The sequence below is a fragment of the Stegostoma tigrinum genome, chromosome 35, assembly GCF_030684315.1.
Source record: "Stegostoma tigrinum isolate sSteTig4 chromosome 35, sSteTig4.hap1, whole genome shotgun sequence".
In the NCBI taxonomy this organism is placed as follows: Eukaryota; Metazoa; Chordata; class Chondrichthyes; order Orectolobiformes; family Stegostomatidae; genus Stegostoma; species Stegostoma tigrinum.
Genome location: NC_081388.1, coordinates 17,409,336 through 17,434,348, shown reverse-complemented (window position 1 = coordinate 17,434,348; position 25,013 = coordinate 17,409,336). Strand labels below are relative to the sequence as shown.

The window sequence follows — 25,013 nt, the reverse complement described above, 5'->3', positions numbered from 1 at the left end:
CATGGAGAGATAGTAGGATCTGCAGATGCTGGAGAATCTGAGATAACAAGGTGTAGAGCTGGATGAACACTGCAGGCCAAACAGCTTCAGAGGAAGTTTTCTGAAGAAGGGTCCAGACCCGAAACGTCAGCTTTCCTGCTCCTGAGATGCTGCTTGGCCTGCTGTGTTCATCCAGCTCTACACCTTGTTATCTCAGCTACTGAATGGAGTCATGTTTGACCAACTTTGAAGGACAAAGCCAGTGATGAGCAATAGTTGTGCATGAGAAGCAGTCTTGAAAACAGTCACCCTTGTGGTGCCTTCTCAAATAGTACAGGAGCAGGAAGTGCTTGTCTTTAACATCAGGTAGCCATCTGCTTCCATTGTCTGGCTGAAGTATTATCCTCACTGATTACTTCTCCTAAGACATTAATCTTAATACTTAGAGCAATGAGGACATGGAGAATTAAACCCTTCTGCCCGGAACTGACTTTATGTCCAAGGATTGAGCAACAATTGGATTATTTCCTTCAAATAATATCTACTCCTACATATGTTTTTTTTGATTGAAACGACTCTTGTCACCAAAATCTAGTCAGTGAATCAAAGTGGTGAGGACTATTTGGATGAGACATGAAACAAATACTTCATCTGCAGTCCTGGATGGATATGAAAATTCCCAAGTCACAATTTTTCCACATTAAATTTCCAATCCCTCATTGGTGCTCACACATTGGATAAAGTCCCAAAGTTCCTAAATTGCTTCAGTTTTTGAGCACCTGATGTTCATGACAGACTGCTCCCAACATTGTCATTTGATCTCTTAAAGCTTTTAAGTAGATGTAGCAGAATTGACTATGTTTGAAAAGAACTCGCCGACCAGTAGAATGTGCCACATAGCACAATGTGAATAAAATTATCTTCAGCCAAATGCTGCTTCTTTCTGATGGATGACGGCTATCTGGAAGGAAATGAGGTTCAGCTTTATCCTTCAGCCTAACTGAAGATAATACAGTTAATGTGCACTCTTTTTGCCATTGATTTCCATCCACTGGGAAGTGTCCAAGGTTAATAAAGTTTCGGTCTTGGTATTGCAGAACTGACACTTAATTTCATGTTCCAGGTTTAATTTGTACTTCAGTTTCTCCAAGAGGTGCAAGCAGAGTTTTCTAATATACAACCCACAAATGAGGAGCAAAAGTAAGCCATTCAGCTCCTCAAGCTTGCTTGGTCATTTAGTAAGATGATGGCCAATCTATTTGTCTATTGAATTAAAAATTTCTATCTAACCTTGATAATCTTTGACTCCCTTGTCTAACAAGAGTCCACCCGCTTCCACCTTAAAAAATTCAGTAATCCCAGCTGCCCTGCTTTCTGAGGCATAGAGTTCCAAATTCACACAACCCTGCAGAAGTAACATTTCCTCATCTCTGTCCTAAAATAGTGACCCTAATTTTTAAATAGTGCGTGCACCCTAGTTCTGGACTTACCCTTTCTATGTTCACTTTGTCAAGATCATTCAGAATCTTGTCTACTTCAATCAATCACCACTGACTCTCTTGAATTCCGGTGGTAAAAAAGCCCAATCTGTCCAACCTGTTCTCATAAGACAGCCCATTCATTCTAGGTATCAATCTAGGAAATCTCCTCTGTATCACCTCAAAGCATTTACCTTAAACTGAAGAGACCAAAATTGCATGTGGTGTTTGAGATGTGGCCTTTATAACTGTAGCATAATATCCTTGTTTGTATGTTCACTTCTCTTCACAAAATAGGATAGCATTCCATTAATCTTCTTAGTTTCTTGTTGTAGGTGCACACCAATATTTTGTGACTTGTGCACCTGGAACCCTTGCACCTCAGAATTCTGCAGTTTTTCACCTTTTAATAATACGCTGCTTTTTAAATTCTTCCTGCCAAAGTGAAGAACTTGGCATTTTCACATATTATACTCCATTTGCCAGTCTTCATTTTGCCCACTCAACCGATCTGAATCCATCTGAACTTTCTTCACAACATATTTTCAAACCATCTTTATGTCAACTACAAATTTAGCTGTTATACCCTTGATTCACTTCACCTATGTCATTAAAATAAAATATGAAAAGCTGAGTCCACTATTGCTTCCTGCTAATTAGAGAAAGGCCCATTTGTGCTGACTTTGCTTTTTGTTATATTATCATCTACATGAGCTCCTACTTTACATAATAATCTTTGATGTGGCACCTTATTAAATTACTTATGGAAATCCAAGTATATCTAGAGGCTCCCTTTGATCCACAGCACATTATGCCTTCAAAAAACTCCAATAAATTGGTTAAACATGACTAATGTTTCACAAAATCAGACTGACTCAAAGTGCCCAGCTATAGTTTCCTCCCACAGTCCAAAGATGCGCAGGCTGGGGTGGATTGGCCACGTTAACTTGCCCAAAGTGTCATGGGATGAGGTTAGGTTGATTAGCCACAGGGAATGCAGGGTTACAGGGATACGGTAGGGGGTAGGTCTGGGTGGGAAGCTCTTTGGACGCTCAGTATGGATTCAATGAGTCAAATGGCCTGATTTCACACTATAGGGGTTCTAGGATTCTAGGATTAATAATCTATTCTAACACCTTCCTCATGACAGACATCACACTATTGTGCCTGTAGTATCTTGTTTTCTGCCTCCTTCCTTTTTGAATTGACTTCCATTTCTTACTTTCTAGTATAGTGGAAGTGTTTCAGAATCTAGAAAATTTGGGAAAATTAAAGTCAACGCATCCACTACCTAAAACACACCTACTGCCTCCTCTTTTAAGACCCTAGGATGATGCCCTTCAGGGCCCATAGAACTATGAGCCTGTGACTCCAATTGTTTCCTCGTATCACTTCCTTAATGATTATAATTTCACTAAGTTTATCTCTCCTTTCCAACTCCTGAGTTACCGCTATTACTGGAATGTTTTTTATATAGTAAACGCAAGCAAAATATTTGTTTATTTTTCTGCCATTTCCTTTTTATTACTATTAACTCCACATCCTCACTTTACTCAGTTATTGTTTGAATAACTATACAAATACCTACGAACTCTTTTTACAATTTTTGCCTGCTTCCTCTCATACACTAATTTCTTCCTTCTGATGTATGTTTTGCCATCGTTGCCATTCTTTACAAACTGCCCTGCCTCTGAACTCACTTTCATCTTTGCTCAAATATATGCTTTTTCCTTGAGTTCTGTGAGGGCTCCTTGAGAACTTCGATGGTTCTTCAGGGGATATAGCTTTCAAAGTAAAAAGGATAAGGCAGCATTGCAGGTAGCTATTTTAGTAATAAAGTGGGTAGGAAGGGGCAGTGCACACAAACAAAAACATGTAGTAATAGAATCAAAGGGAGAAAATCGTAAAAATCCAAAATTAATGGCTTTGTATGTAAATGCACCAGGTAGAGTCACAGAATCTGGAAACAGGCCCTTCAGTTCAACTGGTCCATGCCAAGCATGTTCCCAAACTAAACTCATCCCACCTACCTGCTTTCAGCTGAAACCCCTCCAATTCTTTCCTATTTGTGTATTTATCCAAATGTCTTTCAAATGTTGTAACTGTAACTGTATTCACCACTTCCTCTGGCAGCTCATTCCACACACTAACCACTCTCTGTGTAAAAAAAGTTGCTTCTCTTGTCCTTTTTAAATCTTTCCCCTCTCACCTTAAAAATATATGGGCCCTAGTTTTGAACTTTCCCACCTTAGGGAAAATACTTTTTCTGTTCTTAACTATGCTCTTCATGATTTTTTAAACCTCTATAAGGTTACCCCTCAATCCCCTACATTCTAGTGAACTAAGTCCTAGCCTATCCAGCCTACTTTTGTAACTCAAACCCTCCATTCCCGGCAACATCCTGGAAAATCTTTTCTGAACCCTCTCCAGTTTAATGATATCTTCTCTATAACAGGGCAACCAGAACAGCACACAACACTCCAAAAGAGATCTCACCAATGTCATGTGCAGCCTCAACGTGAAGTCCCGAACAAAATGAATGAATTAACTGCAAAAACAGAGGTTAATGGCATGATTGTATAGCCATTGTGGAGACATGGTTACAAGAGGATCAGACCTGGGACCTGAATATTCAGGGACATGTGACTTTATGAAAGGACAGGCAGGAACAAAAGGATAATGGGATATCTTTGTATTAAGTGGAATAAGTACAATAGCAAGAAATAATCTTGAATCGGAAAATGCATATACATGGAGGTAAGGTATGGGAAGGCACTGACAGGAATCGTCTATAGGCCCACTAACAGTAGTTACACTGCAGGGCAGATAATAAACTGTGAGATAATGAAGGCATGTGAAGAAAATGGTAAATTAATCATAGGTGACATTCATTTTCATGTATACTGAAAAACATCAGACAGGCAGAGGTAGTCAAAAGGAGGAATTCGTACCTGACAAATTTAACATTATTCTTTTGAGAACATAGGATTTACAAAAGATATTTGATAAGGTACTGCATATAATATGACTTAGTAAGGTTATAGTCGATGGTGTTTGGGGTAGTATTTATCATGGATGGAGGATTGAGAGCTAATAGAAGACATAGTTGGGATAAGGGGGACATTTTCAGAATGGCAACCGAAGCAAGTGGAGCACCACAGTAATCAGGTTTTGAGGTCACAATTATGTACGAGGCATATTAATGACTTGGATGAGGACATTAAGTGTAACATATCCAAATTCGCGGATGACAAAAAATAGATTGGGGTCAAGTGATGAGGACGACGTGATGTCTGCAGAAGCATACAGGCAAGTTAAGGCAAAAAGTTGGCAAATGGAATATAATGTGGGAAAATGTAAGCTTTTGCATTTGGCAGGAATTATTAAGGAGCTGAATATTATTTAAATTGTAAAAACTGCAACACGGAGGATTTGGGTGTCCTTGTGCATAAATTACAAAAAACTAGCATCCAAATTCTACAAGAAAGTGAATGGAATGTTGATCTTGATTTCAAAGAGAATGGCGTACAAAAATAGGGAAATCTTGCTAAAAATATACAAGCAGTAATTAGGCCATACCTAGGTTGCTTTGAACAGTCTTTGTCCCCTTGTCTAAGGAAAGATATACTGTTTTTGGAGGCAGTTGAGAGAATGTTCACTAGGTTGATTCGGGATTTGGAGGAATTTTCTTATGAGGAGAGGTTAAGTAGGTTAAAGTCTGTACACATTGTGGTTTAAAAGTGAGAGATGACCTTATTGAAACATAAGATTCTTAGTGGGGCTTGACAGGGTGGATGCAGAAATGTTGTTTCCATTTCTCAGATAAAGAAGTAGCCCAGAATCGCAGAGCATATTCTCAGAGTAAGGAGTCTCTCATGTAATACAGAAATGAGAAGAATTTCTTCTCTGAGGGAAATGAATCTATGGAACATTTTTACCACAGAGGGCTGTAGAGGTTGTGCTGTTCAGTAAATTCAATGCTGAGACATATGGATTTTTAACCAGTAAGAGGATCAAGCGTTATGGAGAAAAGATATGGAAGTGAATTTGAGGATTATCAGATCAACTATAATTTCATTGAGTGGTCTACTTCCACTCCCACATCTTATGGAGTTTGATGATTTCTTTAATTTCTTTGGTTAACAATGAACTTTGGATGCTCCCCTTAGAATTTTTATTTTTAATACAAATGTAGACATATATTTGTTGATGCTCTTGATCTTGCACTTATCAGGATAACTCACAAGAATACTAATTTAAAATGGAAACTATTTATGTATGTGAGAGGAAAATGCTGATTAATTGGCAAGTAGACGTCTCTATCAATCCGAGTTCTAATGAGTGCAAAGTGTTAAGTTTCAGTAACATGTTTTTCTAGGCAAGACACAGTTCTATACTACCAAACCACCATTAGTAGAAATGTATACACCTTCTGAGTATTCTGAAATATCCCTTCAGATGTCTTCCACTGCTTCTCATAGAATCCCTACAGTGTGGAAGCAGGCTATTCAGTCCATCGAGTGCATACTGATCCTCTGATCAGCATCCCACCCAGACCCAGTCCGTACCCTATCCCTGTAACCCTGCACTTCGCATGGCCAATCCACCTAACCTAATCATCCCTGGGCACTGTGGAAAATTTAGCACGGTCATTTCACCTAACCTGCATATCCTTAGACTATGGGAGGAAACCACAGCACCTGGTGGCAACCCACACAGACATGGGAAGAATGTGCAAACTCCGCACAGACAGTTGGCCAAAGGTGAAGTCAAAGCTGGGTCCCTAGCCCTGTGAGGCAGCAGTGCTAACCACTGAGACATGGCACTGCACTTTCTCTATTGATCTATCCACTAGCTTACCACCCCAGTTCAATTCAGCTACCTCAGTTCTATGTGCACGTCATTGTTCTTAATTAATTTTAGTCTCAGACTATTCTTCTTCCTTTCAAGTGGGAAGTAAAATTCAATTATATCGTGATCACTGCTTAGTTCAACCCCAAGTTCTTTCATTGGTGGTGATGGAAAACTTTGCCTATGCCCAACATTTCACTGTTTTCATCTAGGCCAAATCTGTAAACTGTAAATGCACCTTTCTGACCTAGCAATGTGCTGAGTGCATCAATGTTGACATATTTTCACTAGATTACATGGCAGTTCACTTCTGTTCTCTGCAGCCAACAAAGCCACTGAAATAGGTCAATTCTTGGATCTTCACTTTTCCTTTATTATGGAGCAGATCTTCCTTTTTGTCTTCTGTGACAGAAGTTGCTTGGAATATGCCAATGTCTGAACAGATCTCAGAACAACTGTACCTATACATTTGACATCCTTCAAATTGTCATTAACAAATATATTTGATGGCTGAGTTATTCTTCAGCTATTTAATAGCTTTTGTGACAAGTTCCTGCTAGTTGGAAGCAAATTCTGTTATCTGTTGATAGATAATCAGGATGCAGTCAAGTAGTATGTGTGAAACAGCTTTTTTATTGGCATCACCTAATATTTGAACAAATTGGCAAAGCCAAATGTGGGAGGCATGATTCTTGTTTATTCAGTGGTCTATCAAATAATTAATTTGTGGATACCAGAGTTTTCTAGTCATGTTCACTTCCCAAAATATTTCCATCACCATTCAAGCCAGGGAGTTTCCCACAGCTCTGAGCAAATTCAAGTGCCTCACCTCAAAATTCATGATCTGCAATCACATTAAAGCCCAACTCTATACTTCTCCACATTCCTGTCACATGTGCATAGACACATACGATAATGATCAGGAGCAGAAAGCCTGGTTCATTTTATTTTCTTTCTTTCATGCTCAAGTTAAGCTCTAATAAGTGCACAGCTAAGGAATTGATTTTGGATCCTCACCTGATTTTACAGTTCAAAATCCCAACACAGCACCAGCAGAACTTTCACAAGTATAATTCTCTGCTCGAGACAGAGAGAAAGAGAAAGATGTGTTAAAGAAAGATTTGCATTTATATAATATCTTTCACAATCTCAGGTCATGCCAAAGTGGCTTATACACAGTTAAATATTTTAGAAGTGTTATCATCACTGTAACAAGGGAAAAGAGGCAGCCAATTTCCACACAGCAAAGTCCACAGGCAGCAAATAAATAAATGGCTAGATAATAAAATGTGAGGCTGGATGAACACAGCAGGCCAAGCAGCATCTCAGGAGCACAAAAGCTGATGTTTCGGGCCTAGACCCTTCATCAGAGAGGGGGATGGCGTGAGGGTTCTGGAATAAATAGGGAGAGAGGGGGAGGCAGACCGAAGATGGAGAGAAAAGAAGATAGGTGGAGAGAGTATAGGTGGGGAGGTAGGGAGGGGATAGGTCAGTCCAGGGAAGACGGACAGGTCAAGGAGGTGGGATGGGGTTAGTAGGTAGATGGAGGTGCGGCTTGGGGTGGGAGGAAGGGATGGGTGAGAGGAAGAACAGGTTAGGGAGGCAGAGACAGGTTGGACTGGTTTTGGGATGCAGTGGGTGGAGGGGAAGAGCTGGGCTGGTGGCTAGATAGTCTGTTTCTCTTAAGATGGTGGTGAGGAGTGGTGAGAATTCTCCTGCTCTTCACTTAATAGTCGCACAGGATGCTTCAGACCCACAACAGAGGGCCTCAATTTAAGGCCTTTTCTGAAAGGTGGGCCTTCAATATCCATCTCAGCACAGATTATGTACTTGAAAAATGTTATGCTTGAACACAGCTACCGACAATACACCTCCTCTCACCCACCTTCCTGCAAGGATACCATCTCATACTCCCAATTCCTTCACCTCTGCTGCATCTGTTCCCGAGATGAGGGATTCCACACCCACACATCCCAGATGTCCTCATTTTTCAAGGACCACAACATCCCCCCCTCTCAGTGGTCGAGAATCCCCTCGACCGTGTCTCTCATGTTTCCTGCAACTCATCCCTCACACCCTGTCCCTGCAATAACAACAAAAACAGAATCCCCCTCGTCCTCACATACCACCCCACCAGCCTCCGGATCCAACGCATCATCCTCGACACTTCCACCACCTGCAATCGGACCCCACTACCAAGGATATATTTCCCTCTCCGCCCTCATCTGCCTTCGGAGGGACTGCTCTCTCCATGACTCCCTCATTCGCTCCACACTCCCCACTAGCACCACCACACCCGGCACTTTTCCCTGCAACCGCAGGAAGTGCTACACCTGCCCCTACACCTCCCCACTCACCCCATCCCAGGCCCCAAGAAAACCTTCCACATTAAACAGATGTTCACCTACACATCTGCTAATGTGGTATACAGTATCCGCTGTTCCCATTGTGGCCTCTTCTACATTGGGGAATCCAAGCAGAGGCTTGGAGACTGCTTTGTGGAACACCTACACTCGGTTCACGACAAATGACTGCAACCTCCCAGTCGCGAACCCTTCAACTCCCCCTCCCTCTCCTTGGATAACATGTCCATCCTGGGCCTCCTCCAGTGCCACAACAATGCCACCTGAAAGGTGCAGGAACAGTATCTCATATTCTGCTTGGGAACCCTGCAGCCCAAGGGTATCAATGTGGACTTCACAGCTTCAAAATCTCCCCTCCCCCAACCGCATCCCAAAACCAGCCCAGCTTGTCTCCGCCTCCCTCACCTGTCTGTCTTTTCTCCCACCTCTCCGTTCCACCCACCTCAACTCCCACCCCACTTCCTACCTTCCAGCCTCATCCCCACCTCCTTGACCTGTCCGTCTTCCCTTGACTGACCAACCCCCATCCCACCTCCCCACCTACACTCACCTTTACTGGCTCCAATATGAGGTGCCTCCTTGACCTGTCCATCTCCTCTCCACCTATCTGCTCCTTTATCCATCTTCCATCCGCCTCCCCCTCTCTCTCTATTTATTTCAGAATCCCCTGCCGCTCCCCCATTCTGAAGAAGTACCAGACCCGAAACATCAGCTTTCCTGCTCCTCTGATGCTGCTTGACCTGCTATGTTCATCCAGCTGTACACCTTGTTATCTCTTATGCTTGAACATACTTTGTCAGTGAATTCCAATCCTACACATACCATCTGTATTGGAGACAGTGAGGATTTAGAATAAAAAATGGACAGTAATTTCTGCAAAGCCGCGTAAAGGGAAAATGGAGATCATTATTGAGATAGATGTTGAGATTAATATAGAGTAAATTTGGAGTCGTACACTCACCCTCTTAAATTGATGAGGAAACTGATATCCAGGCTGCAGTGTTCAAGTTTGATATTGAGAATGTTGTGTTGATATAAGTAATCACATTGTCTAAATTATAGAAGGCTATAATCGGAGAATTACCTGGCATAAGTAGTGTTAAATAACTGGAATTATAGGACTATTTTTACTTAAACCTCTTGCTTCTTGATGACCTTGTATTCTGGTAGAGTTGAATGTTGGTGCTGAGCCTATTAATTTGTGTAAGCTGATTTCTTGTTTTGGAGCCACCAATGAATAGATGGATAAAAATGGAATTTGAATCTCTGTTAACACCTCTGAAATGCTTTACAGCCGAATGTGACCCTTCTGTCAGGAGGAACAGCTTCACCCTATCTACAAGAACAAAACACCTCATAATTTTCAACATCACTGTTGAGAGGAATGACCTTTGATTCCTTGCTCTGATCACTTTAGTCTTCCACCTACCCGTTTTAAACCTGCAAGTGTTGTACCTGTCCATCACACCCTCTCCTTATCAACTGGTTCATCTCAAGATCTCACCTCTCGCCTTTTCCTAACTTTGACTATATTTCACGCCCTGATTACTTATTGATTCCTTTTTACAAAAAAAAACTACTTTGCATGAAGCTATGTAGTGCATGACATGAAAGAATAAAAAAACTGCAGGCAGTGCATTTAAAATAGAAAAATCAATGGCTACATCCTGCTGATGTATGGAACCATTCAAGCTTAGCTCCCTTTAGTTTGTAACCTCATCAGAACAGTTTGATTGAATTTCAGTCTCGTAACTCATTGCTGAATATGAACTATTTACAGACTACCCGTGCTTATGCATTTCGTTTTTGCATTTGTCCTTTTTGTGTACTTAACTCACTTGAAAGACGGGAACTCTTCTTTCTTGGAGGGTGGTGGCAATTTAAAGAATTTGAGGTGCAATAAATAATGTCTCAACAGGAAAAGCTGAGCCAGCATGACTGATTTTCAAAAAAAGACTCTGCTTCACGTTTCTAGTGCATGCAGGTTATCAGTCCTGTGCACCTAGTCTATTTCTAATTCCCTCTATTTTGTACTCTTGCTGCATTTGGAGAAAAGACTTGCGTTGACCAGGTCCCATTAGATGGTGCTATCATCTTTATTTCAACTACCTTGGATGAGGGACAAATATTGCACAGCAAAAGCTCCTGCTGTTAGAACAGTGTCATGAAATCTTTTATGTAAACCCAGAGGAGCATTTTGGATTTCAGCTTAGCACTTCAGCCAAAGAACATTGCCTCCTGCAATGCAGTGTTTCATTGGTAATGTACTGGGAGTGCCCAGCTGAAGTCTCAAGAGTGGGGCTTCAACCAATAATCTTCTGACTGAAGAGTGGAGAGTGCTAGCCATTGACCACAGCTAACATGTAGCTCAGCAGAAAACCTGAGCTGTGAAAATCTGTGACTCCAGACAAAATATTACGACCTTCCCGTCTCCTCATTAGTTATACAAAAGCAGTCAATACATTCTATTCAACAGCAGGAGCCTGATTGATTTTCAATCCATCAATTGTGATAGGACTCTCTAGTCATAGGCACAGACAGACAATTCTGCGGCTGACAGTGAGACATCAGAATGGTGTGTTGCCTCCCTGGACCCTGGATTAAAGTATCTCTGAGAGGGTGCAGAACATTCTCAAGGAGGATAGGAACCAGCAGATGGTTGTTGTACACATTGGAATTAATGACATGGGAAGAGAAAAGGATGAGATATTGAGGAGAGAATATAGGAGGTTAGGCAGGAATTTAAAAGGTAGGCCCTTGAGGGTAGTAATATTTGGATCACTCCTAGTGCCATGAGCTAGTAAGGTTAGGAATAGGAGGATAGAGCAGATGAATGCGTGGCTGAGGAGCTGGTGCAGGAGAGAAAGATTCACATTTTTGAATCATTGGACTGTCTTCTGGGGTAGACGTAACCAGTATAAGAAGAATGATTGCACCTGAATTACAAGAGGACTAATGTCTTGGCGGGGAGGTTTGCTAGAGCTGCTCAGGAGGATTTAAAGTAGTAAGGGGGCATGTGACCCAGAAAGACGGTGAGGAAAGTGAGCAGTCTGAGACTGGTACAGTTGGGAAAAGGAGTAGGTCAAACAGTCAGGGTAGGCAGGGACAAAGTGCACAATGAGGTAGGACTGATAAATTAAACTGCATTTATTTCAATGCAAGAGGCCTAACAGGTAAGGCAGATGACCTCAGGGCATGGTCAGGAACATGAGACTGGGATATCATAGCAATTACAAAGGCGTGGCTCAAGGATGGACAGGACTGGCAGCTTAATATTCCAAGGTATAGATGCTATAGGGAAGGATTGAAAGTGGGGTGGGGTGAGGGGGTGCAAGAGACGGGGGTGTGTGGCATTCTTAATTAGGGATACCATTACTGCTGTAATTAGGGAAGATATTCCAGGGATGTTATTTGGGTGGAACTGAGAAATAAGAAAGGAATGATCACCTTATTGATATTGTCCTACAGCAGCTCCCCCACCAACCCAACAGTCAGTGGAAAATTGAGAAACAAATTTGTAAGGCGATCTTAGTTATCTGTAAGCATATTAGGGCAGTTATGTTAGGGGATTTTAACATAGACTGGGACTGGCATAGTATTAAGGGCTTGGATGGAGAGGAATTTGTTCAGTGTGTACGAGAAAATTTTCCGATTCAGTATGTGGAGAAGGTGCAAAACTTGACCTACTCTTGGGAAATAAGCCCGGGCAGATAACTGAAGTGTCATTGGGTGAGCACTTTGGGGCCAGTGATCATAGTTCTATTAGTTTTTAAAACAGTGATGGAAAAGGATAGAGCAGAACCAAAAGCTAACGTTCTGAATTGGAGGAAGGCTAATTTTGATGTTACTAGGTAAGAAGGTGATTGAGGGTGGATGTTCATAGGGACAGCTGGAATATGGGAAGCCTTCAAAAATGAAATAACAAGAGTCCAGACAGTATGTTCCTGTTAGGGTGAAGGGCAAGGCTGGTAGGTATAGGGAATGCTGGATGACCAGACAAATTGAGATTTTGGTCAAGAAAAGGAAGGAAGCAGATGTCAGGTATAGACAGCGGGGATCGAGTGAATCCCTAGGAGAGTGTAAAGCCAGGAGGAATATAGTTAAGAGATAAATCAGGAAGGCATAAAAGGGACATAGGATAGCTTTGGCAAATACAGTTAAGGAGAATCCAAAGGGATTCTACAAATACATTAAGGACAAAAGTGTAACTAGGGAGAGAATAGGTCCCCTTAAAGATTAGAAGGGCTGCCTATGTGTGGAACCACAGGATAGGGGCAAGATACTAAATGAGTATTTTGCATCAGTGTTGACTGTGGAGAAGGATATGGAAGATAGAGATTGTGGGGAAATAAATAGTGAAATCTTCCAAAATGTCCATATTACAGAGGAGGTGGTGCTGGTCATATTAAAATGCATAAAGGTGGATAAATTCCCAGGACCTGATCAAATGTAGTCTAGAACTCTGTAGGAAGCTAGGAAAGTGATTGCTGAGCCCCTTGCTACTTGTATCATCGATAGCCACAGGGGAGGTGCTGGAAGACTGTTGGTTAGCTAACATGATGCACTATTTAAGAAAGATGGTAAGGAAAAGCCAGGGAACTATAGGCCGGTGAACCTGACATCAGTCGTGGGCAAGTTGTTGGAGGGAATCCTGAGAGACAGGAAAGGGAAAGGCTGATTAGGGATAGTCAACATGGCTTTGTGATTGGGAAATCATGTCTCATGAACTTAGAATGGTGGACGTGATCTATATGGACTTCAGTAAGGCATCCAACAATGTTCCTCATGGTGGACTAGTTAGATCACATGGAATTAGAGGGAGAATTAGCTATTTGGATGCAGGACTGGTTTGAAGGTAGAGGATAGACGATGGTGGTGGAGGGTTGCTTTTCAGACTGGAAAACTATGACCAGCAGTGTGCCACAAAGATCAGTTCTAGAGCCACTGCAGATTTGGATGTGAAAATAGGAGATATGATTAGTAAGTTTGCAGACGATACCAAAATGGGAGGTATAGTGGACAGTGAAGAAGATTACCTTAGAGTACAATGGGATATTGCTCAGATGGGCCAATGGGCTAAGGATTGGCAGATGGAGTTTAATTTATATACATGTGAGGTGCTACATTTTGGGAAGGCAAATCAGGGCAGGATTTATACAATTAAGGTCCTGGGCAGTGTTGCTGAACAAAGAAGCCTTAAAGTGCAGGTTCATAGTTCCTTGAAAGTGGAGTCCCAGGTAGATAGGACAGTGAAGAAGGCCTTTAGTATGCTTGCCTTTATTGGTCAGTGTATTGATTGCAGGAGTTGGGAGGTCATGTTGCAGCTGTAAGGACATTGCTTGGCCCACTATTGGTATACTGCATGATATTGTGATCTCCCTGCTATAGGAAGGATGTTGTGAAACTAGAAGGGGTTCAGAAAAGATTTACGAGGACATTGTTAGGGTTAGAATGTTTGAGCCAAAAGGAGAGGTTGAATAGACGACTATTTTCCCTGGAGAGTTGGAGCCTGAGGGATGATCTTTTCGAGGTTTACTAAATCATCAGCGGTATGGACACGGTAAATAGACAAGGTCTTTTCCCCAGGGTGGGGGTGTCCAAAACTAGAGGACATAGGTTTAATGTGAGAGAGGAAAGATTTAAAAGGGAACTAAGTGGCGACATTTTCACACAGAGGGTGGTGTGTGTATGGAATGAGCTGCCAGAGTATGTGGTGGAGGCTGGTACAATTACAACATTTGAAAGGCATCTGGATGGGTATATGAATAGGGAGGGTTTACAGGGATATGGGCCAGATGCTGGCAAATGAGGCTAGATTGATTTAAGGTATTTGGTCAACATGGATAAATTGGACGGAAGGGTCTCTTTCCATGCTGTAAATCTCTATGACTTTGTTGAGATAAACCATAACCTTAACTGTGATCACTCATTCACTCCAGGGTCAGGTTTTGAACAAGTGGCATTTCTTGTATGCATGTAGCATGTAGATGGTTAAGTTACTGGATGAGCAAACCAGAGAGCTGGGTCAATATTCCTGAAGTGGCAGTTCAAATCCCACCATGGCAACTCACAAACTTTCATTTTGTTAAAACAAAATCTAGAAATAATAAAAAAACCTGACACCAGGAGTAAAAAGGCTAGTATGTTCATTTAATACCTCCTAAGGAAGAAAACTGGAAGAAAGATTTAGCCAATCTGCTCTATATGTGAGTTGAGTCTAGTCCCACACCAATGTGCTTTGTCTGCCCTGTCCAGGCATCCTGTTCACTCCAGAGATGTCAGCAATGCACACAGCCCACAAATGATTATTTTTAAAAATAGGAATGTCAGTCAGGCTTATATCTCATAATCATTACTTGCTGTTCAATACTGGAAAGTGTGAATGTGTTCAGGGGATAAGGTTGACTTCAGCTGTGATTTCCCTCAGCCAAATAATCTACCAATGACCAATGTGGAGCAGAAGAGTAACATCCTGCCTGCAAGTGTGGTGCGAGCAGACTCAGAGAGAAATTTCAGCAGGGAACAAAAGCAAAGTTACTGGAAAAGCTCAGCAGGTCTGGCAGCATCTATGAAGGAAAGAACAGAGTTCATGTTTCGGGTCCGGTGACCCCTCCTCAGAACTGATGGTGGCTGGGAAAACATCAGTTTGTATGCAGAAAGTAGGGAGGTGGGTGCCATTACACACCCCCTGTTGTTAGTCACTAACAGTCCCCATTTACAACTATTCACCCTCCCAGCCTGATCATTAGCAACTCCTTTGTCCAACTGTCTCTCTCTCTCTTTGGGCCCTATCCTATCATTTACTCCCTACCCCACCCATCTCCCTACTTACTACATATAAACTGACGTTTTCCCAGCCACCATCGGTTCTGAGGAAGCGTCACTGGATCTGAAACGTTAACTCTTGTTTTTTCCTTCACAGATGCTTCCAGGCCTGCTGAGCTTTTCCAGCAACTTTTGTTTTTGTTCCTGATTCACAGCATTCACAGTTCTTTCGGTTTTTATTTTCAGAAAAGAGTTGGGTATATCTTTGAAAAGAAGGGTTTGTTGGGTTGTGGAGGGGAAGTAAAAAAGTGGGACTAATTGAATAGCTTTTACAAAGAACCAGCACGGACACAAATTACCTCCTTCAGTGCTGTAGTATTCTACAGTGTGAAAATTGGTAAAACAATGCAGAATAGCAGTAGGCATTAAATCCTCCACTCCCAGAGGAATGGGATTTATATTCATGTAATTCACGTAAACAAAGATTTGCTGTTCAGAGGTTACGTGCTTGAATTCCTTTAAACAGGGATTAGTAGGCACAATCTCCAGATTTGCTGGTGCAGAGATTCGGGCTGCTCGGGCTTGAGAAACAAACATGGCAAAAGAAATCTGGGCCTGCTACTCACAAGGCTAGATGGATTTTGGTGTTAAATATTAAAGCCACTTGTGCGCTTTCGCAGAGTTCTTTTGTACTGTTATGGTCGTAATTTGTAATAAAGTGATTAGGCATCAGCCCCTGTAGAGGCATGGCCGAATGAAAAATGCCATGCAGTTTATTGTCGCGATGTCTCATGCTTCACAGTTGACTCTCTCTGCGTTAGAAGGTTTAGAGTTTCAAGCCCTACTCCCTCAGACTGAGCACATAATCTAGGCTGACACTGCTAATTCAGAATTTTGGGACTGCTGCATCATTTGACGTGTCGTTTTAAGACGAAACATTGAATCGGGGCTCAAATTGTCCTCTCAGACACCCTCAGCAGATCATTCAGCACTGTTTAATAAAGGGCAGGGCAGCTTTCCATGGTGGTCTGAGCAACGTTGTTGCTCAAAATCATTTAATTATTTTTTTAAATTATCCGCTCAGCATTGCATTGCTACTTGTGGGAGCTTCCTTTATATAAATGAGCTGCCACATTGCCTGCAGTATGACAGTGACTACATCTTAAAAATATCTGTTTGAGGTAATGTACTTTGGGAGGCCCTGAGATTGGGAAAGATGCTGCTGGACACAAATCTTTCTAAAGATTTGAATTTGTTGATCCTTTTTGCCACAAAACCCCATGCCATACTTGAAGGATACCTGTTTTGACAGGACTTCGGTACAGTCTGCTCCAGTGGTTCCCGACCTTTTCGGTATCAAGGCACACTTTAATGAGACAAACAATTCCACAGTGCGGAAACTTTTTCAGTTGAATTGATGCTCATGCACGCTTCCAAATCGGCACCTATACGCAGTGTTGGAAGTCTACACGTGCACAGCTGTGGAAATTTGCCATACCCAGTTGATAAGGGTGCCTGTGGTCAGCAGATAATGCCTTCACTAATAGACACTGAGACTCCAGAGGAGATCGGAAGCACGGATACAGTCTCAGGTAGAGCGGTGCTGCTTGCTGAAAATTTGATGACAATGTTCTGTACTTGTCATGTGCTGCAGCACACCAGTTAAAACCTCGAGTCTCTGCAAGCAAGCTTTGTCCGCTATTCCTTTGCAACAGCGAAAACTGCAAGGTCACTGTGCTGAAATGTAGGCAAGAACCCGCATCATCTTCGCGGCAGGTTGGTGGCTTAATGGTTAGCACTGCTTCCCCACAGTGCGAGGGATCGACGCACGTTCTCCCCATGTCCGTGTGGGCTTCCTCCATGAAAAATACCATGCAGCTTATGTCCAGTTGGTCCATCTACCATGTACCATACTGTCACAATGCTTCATGCTTCACAATTGACTCTCACCTCTGCAGTATAAGGTTTAGAGGTTCAAGCCCCACTCCCTCAGGACCTGAGAACATAATTTAGACTGACACAGTCCAACGATGTGCCGGTTAGATGGATTGGCTGTGCAAAATTGCCCTTGTGTCCAGGGATGTGCAGGCTAGGTGGATGAGCCATGGGAAATGCAAGGTTACAGGGATAAGGTAGGGAGATGGGTCTGAGTGGGATGCTCTTTGGAGGGTTGGTGTAAACTCAATGGGCCAAAAGACCTGCTCCCACACAGTGGGAATTTTTGATCTGGCTTTGTATCATAAACTGTACGCTGTTGATCTTGACTGGAGGGAAAAGGCTACCAATTTGAAATGTTTGAGAACTGAATATGGACAGAGAATTTTAAAGTCCAGTCCGGAAAAGATAAAACTCATAGATTATCCAGAAATCTGGCATACAACACTGGCTGTTAGCAACAGCAGGGACACACAGCAACCCCGCTCAACTGGAACAAAAAAACTCAATGTTATGATAATATGACCAGAGAACTTTGCAAGACATGGTCACATTGCCAATAGTACAGGGCTTCCAATTAGCATATTTCTCATGGTAACTGTTAACGACAACTGCGTGGAACTAACTCTTTCAACAATTTGGCTGATCCACACAGACCAAACTCAGCTGGCCAATTTATACTTTAACTCACTAATCCAGCCTGATGACAGAGCATGTGACACCATTGGTCTGGACAGAATGTTGGGGAGGTGGGGGAGAAGAGGAGTTAGGGGAATATCCTGATCCTGAGCTTGAACGATAGCCAGTCAAAAACAGCCTCTCCCTACCCTTTATTCATAGCTCTGTGTGAAATGGGATCCGGTTTGATTGTAAGACCTCCCAAGATTGAAGAGCCAGCCAAGACTCAATCTGTGCTCACATATAGATTGCCCACTGGGGTATACTCCTATCAGAAATAGTGTATCAAAAAATGCTAGTGGCATAATATAGCAGACAAACTAAGTACTCCCATCAGATTTATATAGTGTATGTAGATAATAGGTGGTGTCAAAGCAATTTTACAGTGAAGTATTTTAGTACAGTGGGCATCAGTCATTGTAATGCAGTAAACTTCACATCATATTTGCACACCACAAGATCCCACAAGCAGCAATAAATCTGATCCAAGTGACCTGTTTTCGGTGATGTTGGCACAAATATAAACATTTTCCTGGATAACATGTCATGGGAGAAGAGAGGTAAAGATTTAGAGTGAAAAAATGCACTTGCTGTTACTGCTAGTGATGTCAGACTGCACAAGGTAAATTTTTGTAGTCAGTGTAATTGTTAGCATCTGGCAGGTGACATACACTGAAGATACAAAGTTGTTTTGGGCGAGGCGCAGTGCATGAGAATTATTCATTTCCTTCGAGTTCTCGTAACTCTTTGAAATCCCAATTAATTTATAATCCTTGAATTCAGGAGATAAATGTTTAGGAACCACTGCCTCACAGTAGTTGATTTCTAAGTTAGGGACAGGAAAGTGAGCCAGGATGTCCAGATTCTGATCACCAGCTGAGTGGCACGCTTGCTTTCTGAACACCACATGCATTTTGGGAGCTGGAATAGGACAGACTTGACCAAACCATTCAGCTGTGGGTGTGTATTCTGCATTGATCAATCAGTCAAGAGAACGCAGAATTAAATTGCACGACTATGGACACTGACAGTAATTTTTATATCAATTACTAAAAGTTTTGGCCAAACCTTTTCAACCATTATGCAGTTACAGTACACATAGAGTACATGTAGGAGATCATTCAGCTTCACAAGGTTCGCTCTTCAAATAGATCATGATTAATCAGTATATTAACTCCATCCACTACCTCAGATCTGTAACTCTTCAATGTACTTAACTAACAAAAATCTACTTTTGTTTTCAGTTTCCAACTGATCTCCAGCCTGATCTGCTTTCTGAGTGAGAACATTGCCAATTATGTATGTCTAGAACAGCATGCTAACACCACTCTGAAACTCTTATTGTAAGGTTTAGTTACCATGTTGTACCCTTCTCCATCAAATCAAACCATTTCTATTGATCTACACTGTCATAGAGTCATACAGCATGGAAACGGACCCTTCGGTCCAACCAGTCCATGCTGAACATAATCCCAAAATAAACAAGTCCCACTTGTCTTCCCCAGACCCATATCCCTCCATTCCTATTCATGTACTTGTCCAAATGTCTTTGAAATGTCAGTTCCTTTTAAATCATTGCAAACATCTCTATGAGTTTTTGCCTATTAAAGACAGGCAGGACATTGAGGTGACAAATCCCAGTGGGTACTTTTAATTATCCTGGGCATTCTCTCAGAGAAAAGTGTCGGGTATTGGCTAGGTAGCACTTTGTGCAGAAACTTGGAATTCTAGGAACATTCTCCCTCAGTTGGTTCATAAGCACTCACCTCTCCAAAGGGTTGATCTAATCCTTAGTGTCACAGGATGAGAAGTTTGATCATGTGGATCGGACTGTGAAAAAAAATCATGAGGACTGAGCAGCTGGTGCTGTCACTGAACGGGAAAGCAGGCTCCTGTTTCCCTCCCAGCACACTCCCTGTCACAGCAGATTTCATCATGCAATGTCGCTGAAGGCCTCTCTGGGTTAATCAAAGCAGCATGTGCGACAGGCTTTCTATTCACATTGCTCAGCTATTTTCCTCATCTTCTGGAAAACAAAAACCTGACCTGTCAAATCCTTGGCTGGCTGATTTTCACCCTCCTTGTGTATGCAGTAAAATGAATCAAACAGTTCACCCTCACTCTCCGTGGTACAGAACTGGAACTTGAGCAGAAACAAATGTTGTTTTTGCAGCTCTGGGACTAGGGCTTGTACTCAATAATGAATGATACTGCTTATGTCCAAAACTGGTGCAGCTAATTCTGGTGCATTTGTCCATTTCCCACAGACATCGCCATCCTGTGCACAAACAATAATAGAGCAGAGTGGGTGAATGTGTGATGTGATATCTGGGAACGCTTTCTCTATAAACTGCATTTCCGCCCTCACAATCTGCTCTGGATGCAGTGGTGGGCTTTAAATCTTCAGCAGGGTATTTGTCCCTGATGAGGTGGTACTAATGTTAACATAAGAACAGGAGTCACGTCGTACTGAAAGATTCAGTAAACAATGACAAGACTCCTGGTATCTAGATACATTTCAATCACAGGTATTGCTGTGTGTGAACTAGTACTGAGAAATTTGGCTAAAAATTGTAGCACACTGCCGTCAACATGTCAAACTACAAGTAGCCCCGGTAAGGTGGAGACTGAGAACTTTCATACCATCAGGTCACAGTGATAACATAAGCATGCCTCTTTAACTTATATCGCATACTAGCTGCGAGGCATAACCTAACATGTGTTACATGTAGTTGTTCCAAAGGATTGATAAAAAGGAAAACTGCAGACCGTTAGAAAGATCATGGATGCAGGGGACTAAAACAGCCTTTTGTCAAACAATAAATTACATGGCATTCTGCCTCCATCAGCAAAGCACATTGAGGTTCAATGTAAGGCAACTTTCAGATGGATGTTGGTTTCAAATGCTTTACTGTTCACTGTCATCCTGCCTCCAGTACATCTTGCACATTTTTTGCCCACCACTTTGACTTTTCACCCTCCCTCACAAAGGAGTGAACTTTGTCACAAGGCAACAAACCCTCCCTATACTATACCCGAGTTGCCACCTTCTTTGTACATGAAGCAAGCTATTCAACCACACAGGGCATCACGTTCAAACTTGCTGTTCTCCTTATCCTGCAAGCATTTGCCCAGGAATATTAAATGGTACAAGGATGGCTTATTGACTCCACTCTGGTTAGGGCATGTATTCAGTCACCAACTAAAATCATTTGCCCGAGTAACCATCAGGGATTCAACTCTGAAAGAAAGACAACAAGGCGAGTTGACAAAATGTACTAAATCCATCGCAACTTTTGTTTTGCAACTCTATGTATCTGTAGTGATTGGAACGAGGGCCCGGTGGAACTCATTGAGTATGAGATCCCTGATTGGGGTTGTTAACCCGGACCAATCAGGGAGCCCTGGCTGACAAGAGTCTTAGTGGTTCTCCTCATTTTAGGGACTGGCTCTAAGGTGGCTGGGTCAGAGTCAATGTGCTGTGCACATGTAAATAAGTGGTGACTTGATGATGGGATACTGGCCTTTGCGGCATTATTTCAGGATCTTATTGCCAAATGTCATCAGGCCACTAATGTCACACTGGTGCACAGTTAAGAAATTCTCTGACATTGGAAAGAGACGCGCCTTTGGGGGCAACATGTAGCAACCCTGACTCTGAAGGTGAACATAAGCTGCCCTTCAATTGAAAGTGCATAATGCTAACACTGGGTGCAAAAATGAAAAAGAGGACTGTTCTGTCTTAATTTTAATAAAAGTAATTTGGGCTCTGATCCCTCAATCTTGAAAGGGAAGAATAGCTACCTTAAAATGTTCACATTGCTTGGTTATTGAAAATGCAGCAGCTTGTTTTAAAAAAAAGATCAATGTCTCAACTACAAGCAGAAAACATAGCAGGAGACAGGAACAGGAAAATCGGAAGAGAAAAGTAGGGACATTTTACTGTTTGCAGTAGTTCACTAATGTCCTTTAGGGAAGGAAACTGCCTTTCCCACCTGGTCTAGTCTACATGTGGCTCCAGACCCACAACAATGTGATTGACTCTTAACTGCCCTCTGGGATGGGCAATAAATGCTAAAAATAATAATAAACTAATTAATAAATAATAGCCTGGCCAACGATATCCTCATCCTGTGAATGAATAAAAAATAATAGTGATTAGTATAATAATTAAGAATAATAATAGTGAGAGAACATTGAAATCTAGAGGAACTGGACCAATTTTAAATGAGTTCACAGCAAATTATTGTGCATTTTTGCAGCAGTGTATGGATTCTGGTAGCATCCCCCATAACTGTCCTGGTTTAATCAGGGTGGCCTGACTTTGTGAGCTAATTTCATTCCTGCACCAGTGTTCCTACTTCAAAACAGCATTTGCAAAAGTTTAAATAATGCCCCAAGTTATAAGGTTGGTCATCTTACTGGAACTGAAGGTACAGAAGTGTAAATAATGTTTGATCGCTGCCAAATTGAGGGTTATCATTAGCTGTAGGCCTATGTCACCAGCTGCTAACGTGGCCAATAAATCCATCCTGGGTGGTTTTTGTTATTTAAGTCTGACTGATATTCTTTGAAATTTAAGCCATTGGATGCAACATACTCTATTTCCTTGAATTACAGATGCTTGCTGCAGAGCGAATGTAAAGGATAAGGTGAATACTTCTCCAGAGGTTGCATCCTGGAACCAATGTGGACGCTTGAGCACAAAGTTAGTACCTCATGTGATTTTCTTTAAAAAATCACTTTTATTCATAAACTGTTTTCAGTAGTTACTTGAGGTGGATACATACTGAGTTTATTTTTGTGTTGACCAAAGGAAAGAATGATCATTTGGAGAGTGGAGCCCTTGGAGAGAGAGAGAGAAGAGCAGGTCCAAGACTAGTATTTTAAATTTAAATAAGTGCAATTGAGAAATCTGGCTAAATCTGAACTGGACAAATTAGGTTAAGGGGTAATACAGCAGCCATTTCATGGGATATTTCAGAATTAACAGAACAGCTATATTTCCATGAAAAAGAAAAAGTGGAGGAGTCACCATCTGTAGTTAAGTCAAAAAAACTTGGTTTTTTTAAGCTGGTTATTATGGTGATGGGAGGCAGTAGTGTAGTGGTAATATCACTAGACTAGTAATCTAGTAAACCCCAGGTACATACTGGGAACACAGGATCAAATCTCAACATAGCAGGTGGTGAAATCTAAAGTTAAATGCAGGTCTGATGATGACCCCAAAACCACTGTTGATTATTATTTTTTTAAAAAAGTCTGGTTCACTAATGTCTATTTTAAGGAAGGAAATCTGTCATCCCCAATAAAAACTGAAAGAACTGAAATCAGAAACAAAAGCAGAATTTGCTGGAAAAGCTCAGCAGGTCTGGCAGCATCTATGAAGAAAAACATCAGAGTTAATATTTCAGGTCCAGTGACCCTTCCTCAGAACATCCTTAACTGACTTGGCCCATATGTGACTATAGAGCCATTGTAATATGGTTGATTCTAATTACCCACTGAATGGGCTGCCACACTACTCAGTTGTATCAAAATCACTATAATGGCTGAAGAAAGGAAAGAAACCATTTGGCATCAACCAAGGCAGCAGAAAGAGCAACAGCAAACACAGCCCTGTCAGCAATGCAAAGTCCTCTCACTTGCATCCACAGTTTTGTGCCAAAGTTTAAGAGAGCTGTCCCAAGAACTAGTCAAACAACAGGCTGAAATAGTTATTCTCATAGAAACATACCCTATTGTCAATGTCCAAAGAGACCACTGTCACCACCCCTAGTATGTCCTGTCACGCTGGCAAAACGGACCAAGCAGAACAGGCAGTATATGATGTATAGATAATAAAATGTGAGGCTGGATGAACACAGCAGGCCAAGCAGCATCTCAGGAGCACAAAAGCTGACGTTTCGGGCCTAGACCCTTCATCAGAGAGGGGGATGGGGGGAGGGAACTGGAATAAATAGGGAGAGAGGGGGAGGCGGACCGAAGATGGAGAGCAAAGAAGATAGGTGGTTGCAATGGGAGAGAGATTCCCTGAGGTTGGTCCGGAGGGAGGAGGGTAACTTCTTCAGGTTAGGCATCCCTGGCAGAGGCTTCGCAGTGAGGTTAAAATAGTATCAGAGATAATGGGAACTGCAGATGCTGGAGATTCCAAGATAATAAAATGTGAGGCTGGATGAACACAGCAGGCCAAGCAGCATCTCAGGAGCACAAAAGCTGACGTTTCGGGCCTAGACCCTTCATCAGAGAGGGGGATGGGGGGAGGGAACTGGAATAAATAGGGAGAGAGGGGGAGGCGGACCGAAGATGGAGAGCAAAGAAGATAGGTGGTTGCAATGGGAGAGAGATTCCCTGAGGTTGGTCCGGAGGGAGGAGGGTAACTTCTTCAGGTTAGGCATCCCTGGCAGAGGCTTCGCAGTGAGGTTAAAATAGTATCAGAGATAATGGGAACTGCAGATGCTGGAGATTCCAAGATAATAAAATGTGAGGCTGGATGAACACAGCAGGCCAAGCAGCATCTCAGGAGCACAAAAGCTGACGTTTCGGGCCTAGACCCTTCATCAGAGAGGGGGATGGGGGGAGGGAACTGGAATAAATAGGGAGAGAGGGGGAGGCGGACCGAAGATGGAGAGCAAAGAAGATAGGTGGTTGCAATGGGAGAGAGATTCCCTGAGGTTGGTCCGGAGGGAGGAGGGTAACTTCTTCAGGTTAGGCATCCCTGGCAGAGGCTTCGCAGTGAGGTTAAAATAGTATCAGAGATAATGGGAACTGCAGATGCTGGAGATTCCAAGATAATAAAATGTGAGGCTGGATGAACACAGCAGGCCAAGCAGCATCTCAGGAGCACAAAAGCTGACGTTTCGGGCCTAGACCCTTCATCAGAGAGGGGGATGGGGGGAGGGAACTGGAATAAATAGGGAGAGAGGGGGAGGCGGACCGAAGATGGAGAGCAAAGAAGATAGGT

The 25,013-nt window shown here is 42.3% G+C and overlaps 1 protein-coding gene across 2 annotated transcripts in view; it reads left to right on the top strand.

The window, feature by feature from the left end:
• Positions 1-25,013, top strand: part of rtbdn (retbindin) — a 59,253-nt gene that overhangs the window by 10,290 nt on the left and 23,950 nt on the right. For both annotated transcript variants that reach the window (XM_059640053.1, XM_059640054.1), the window contains exon 3: positions 22,670-22,757. In XM_059640053.1, coding sequence (XP_059496036.1) covers positions 22,670-22,757 — 88 coding nt within the window. The remainder of the gene's footprint in view (positions 1-22,669; positions 22,758-25,013) is intronic.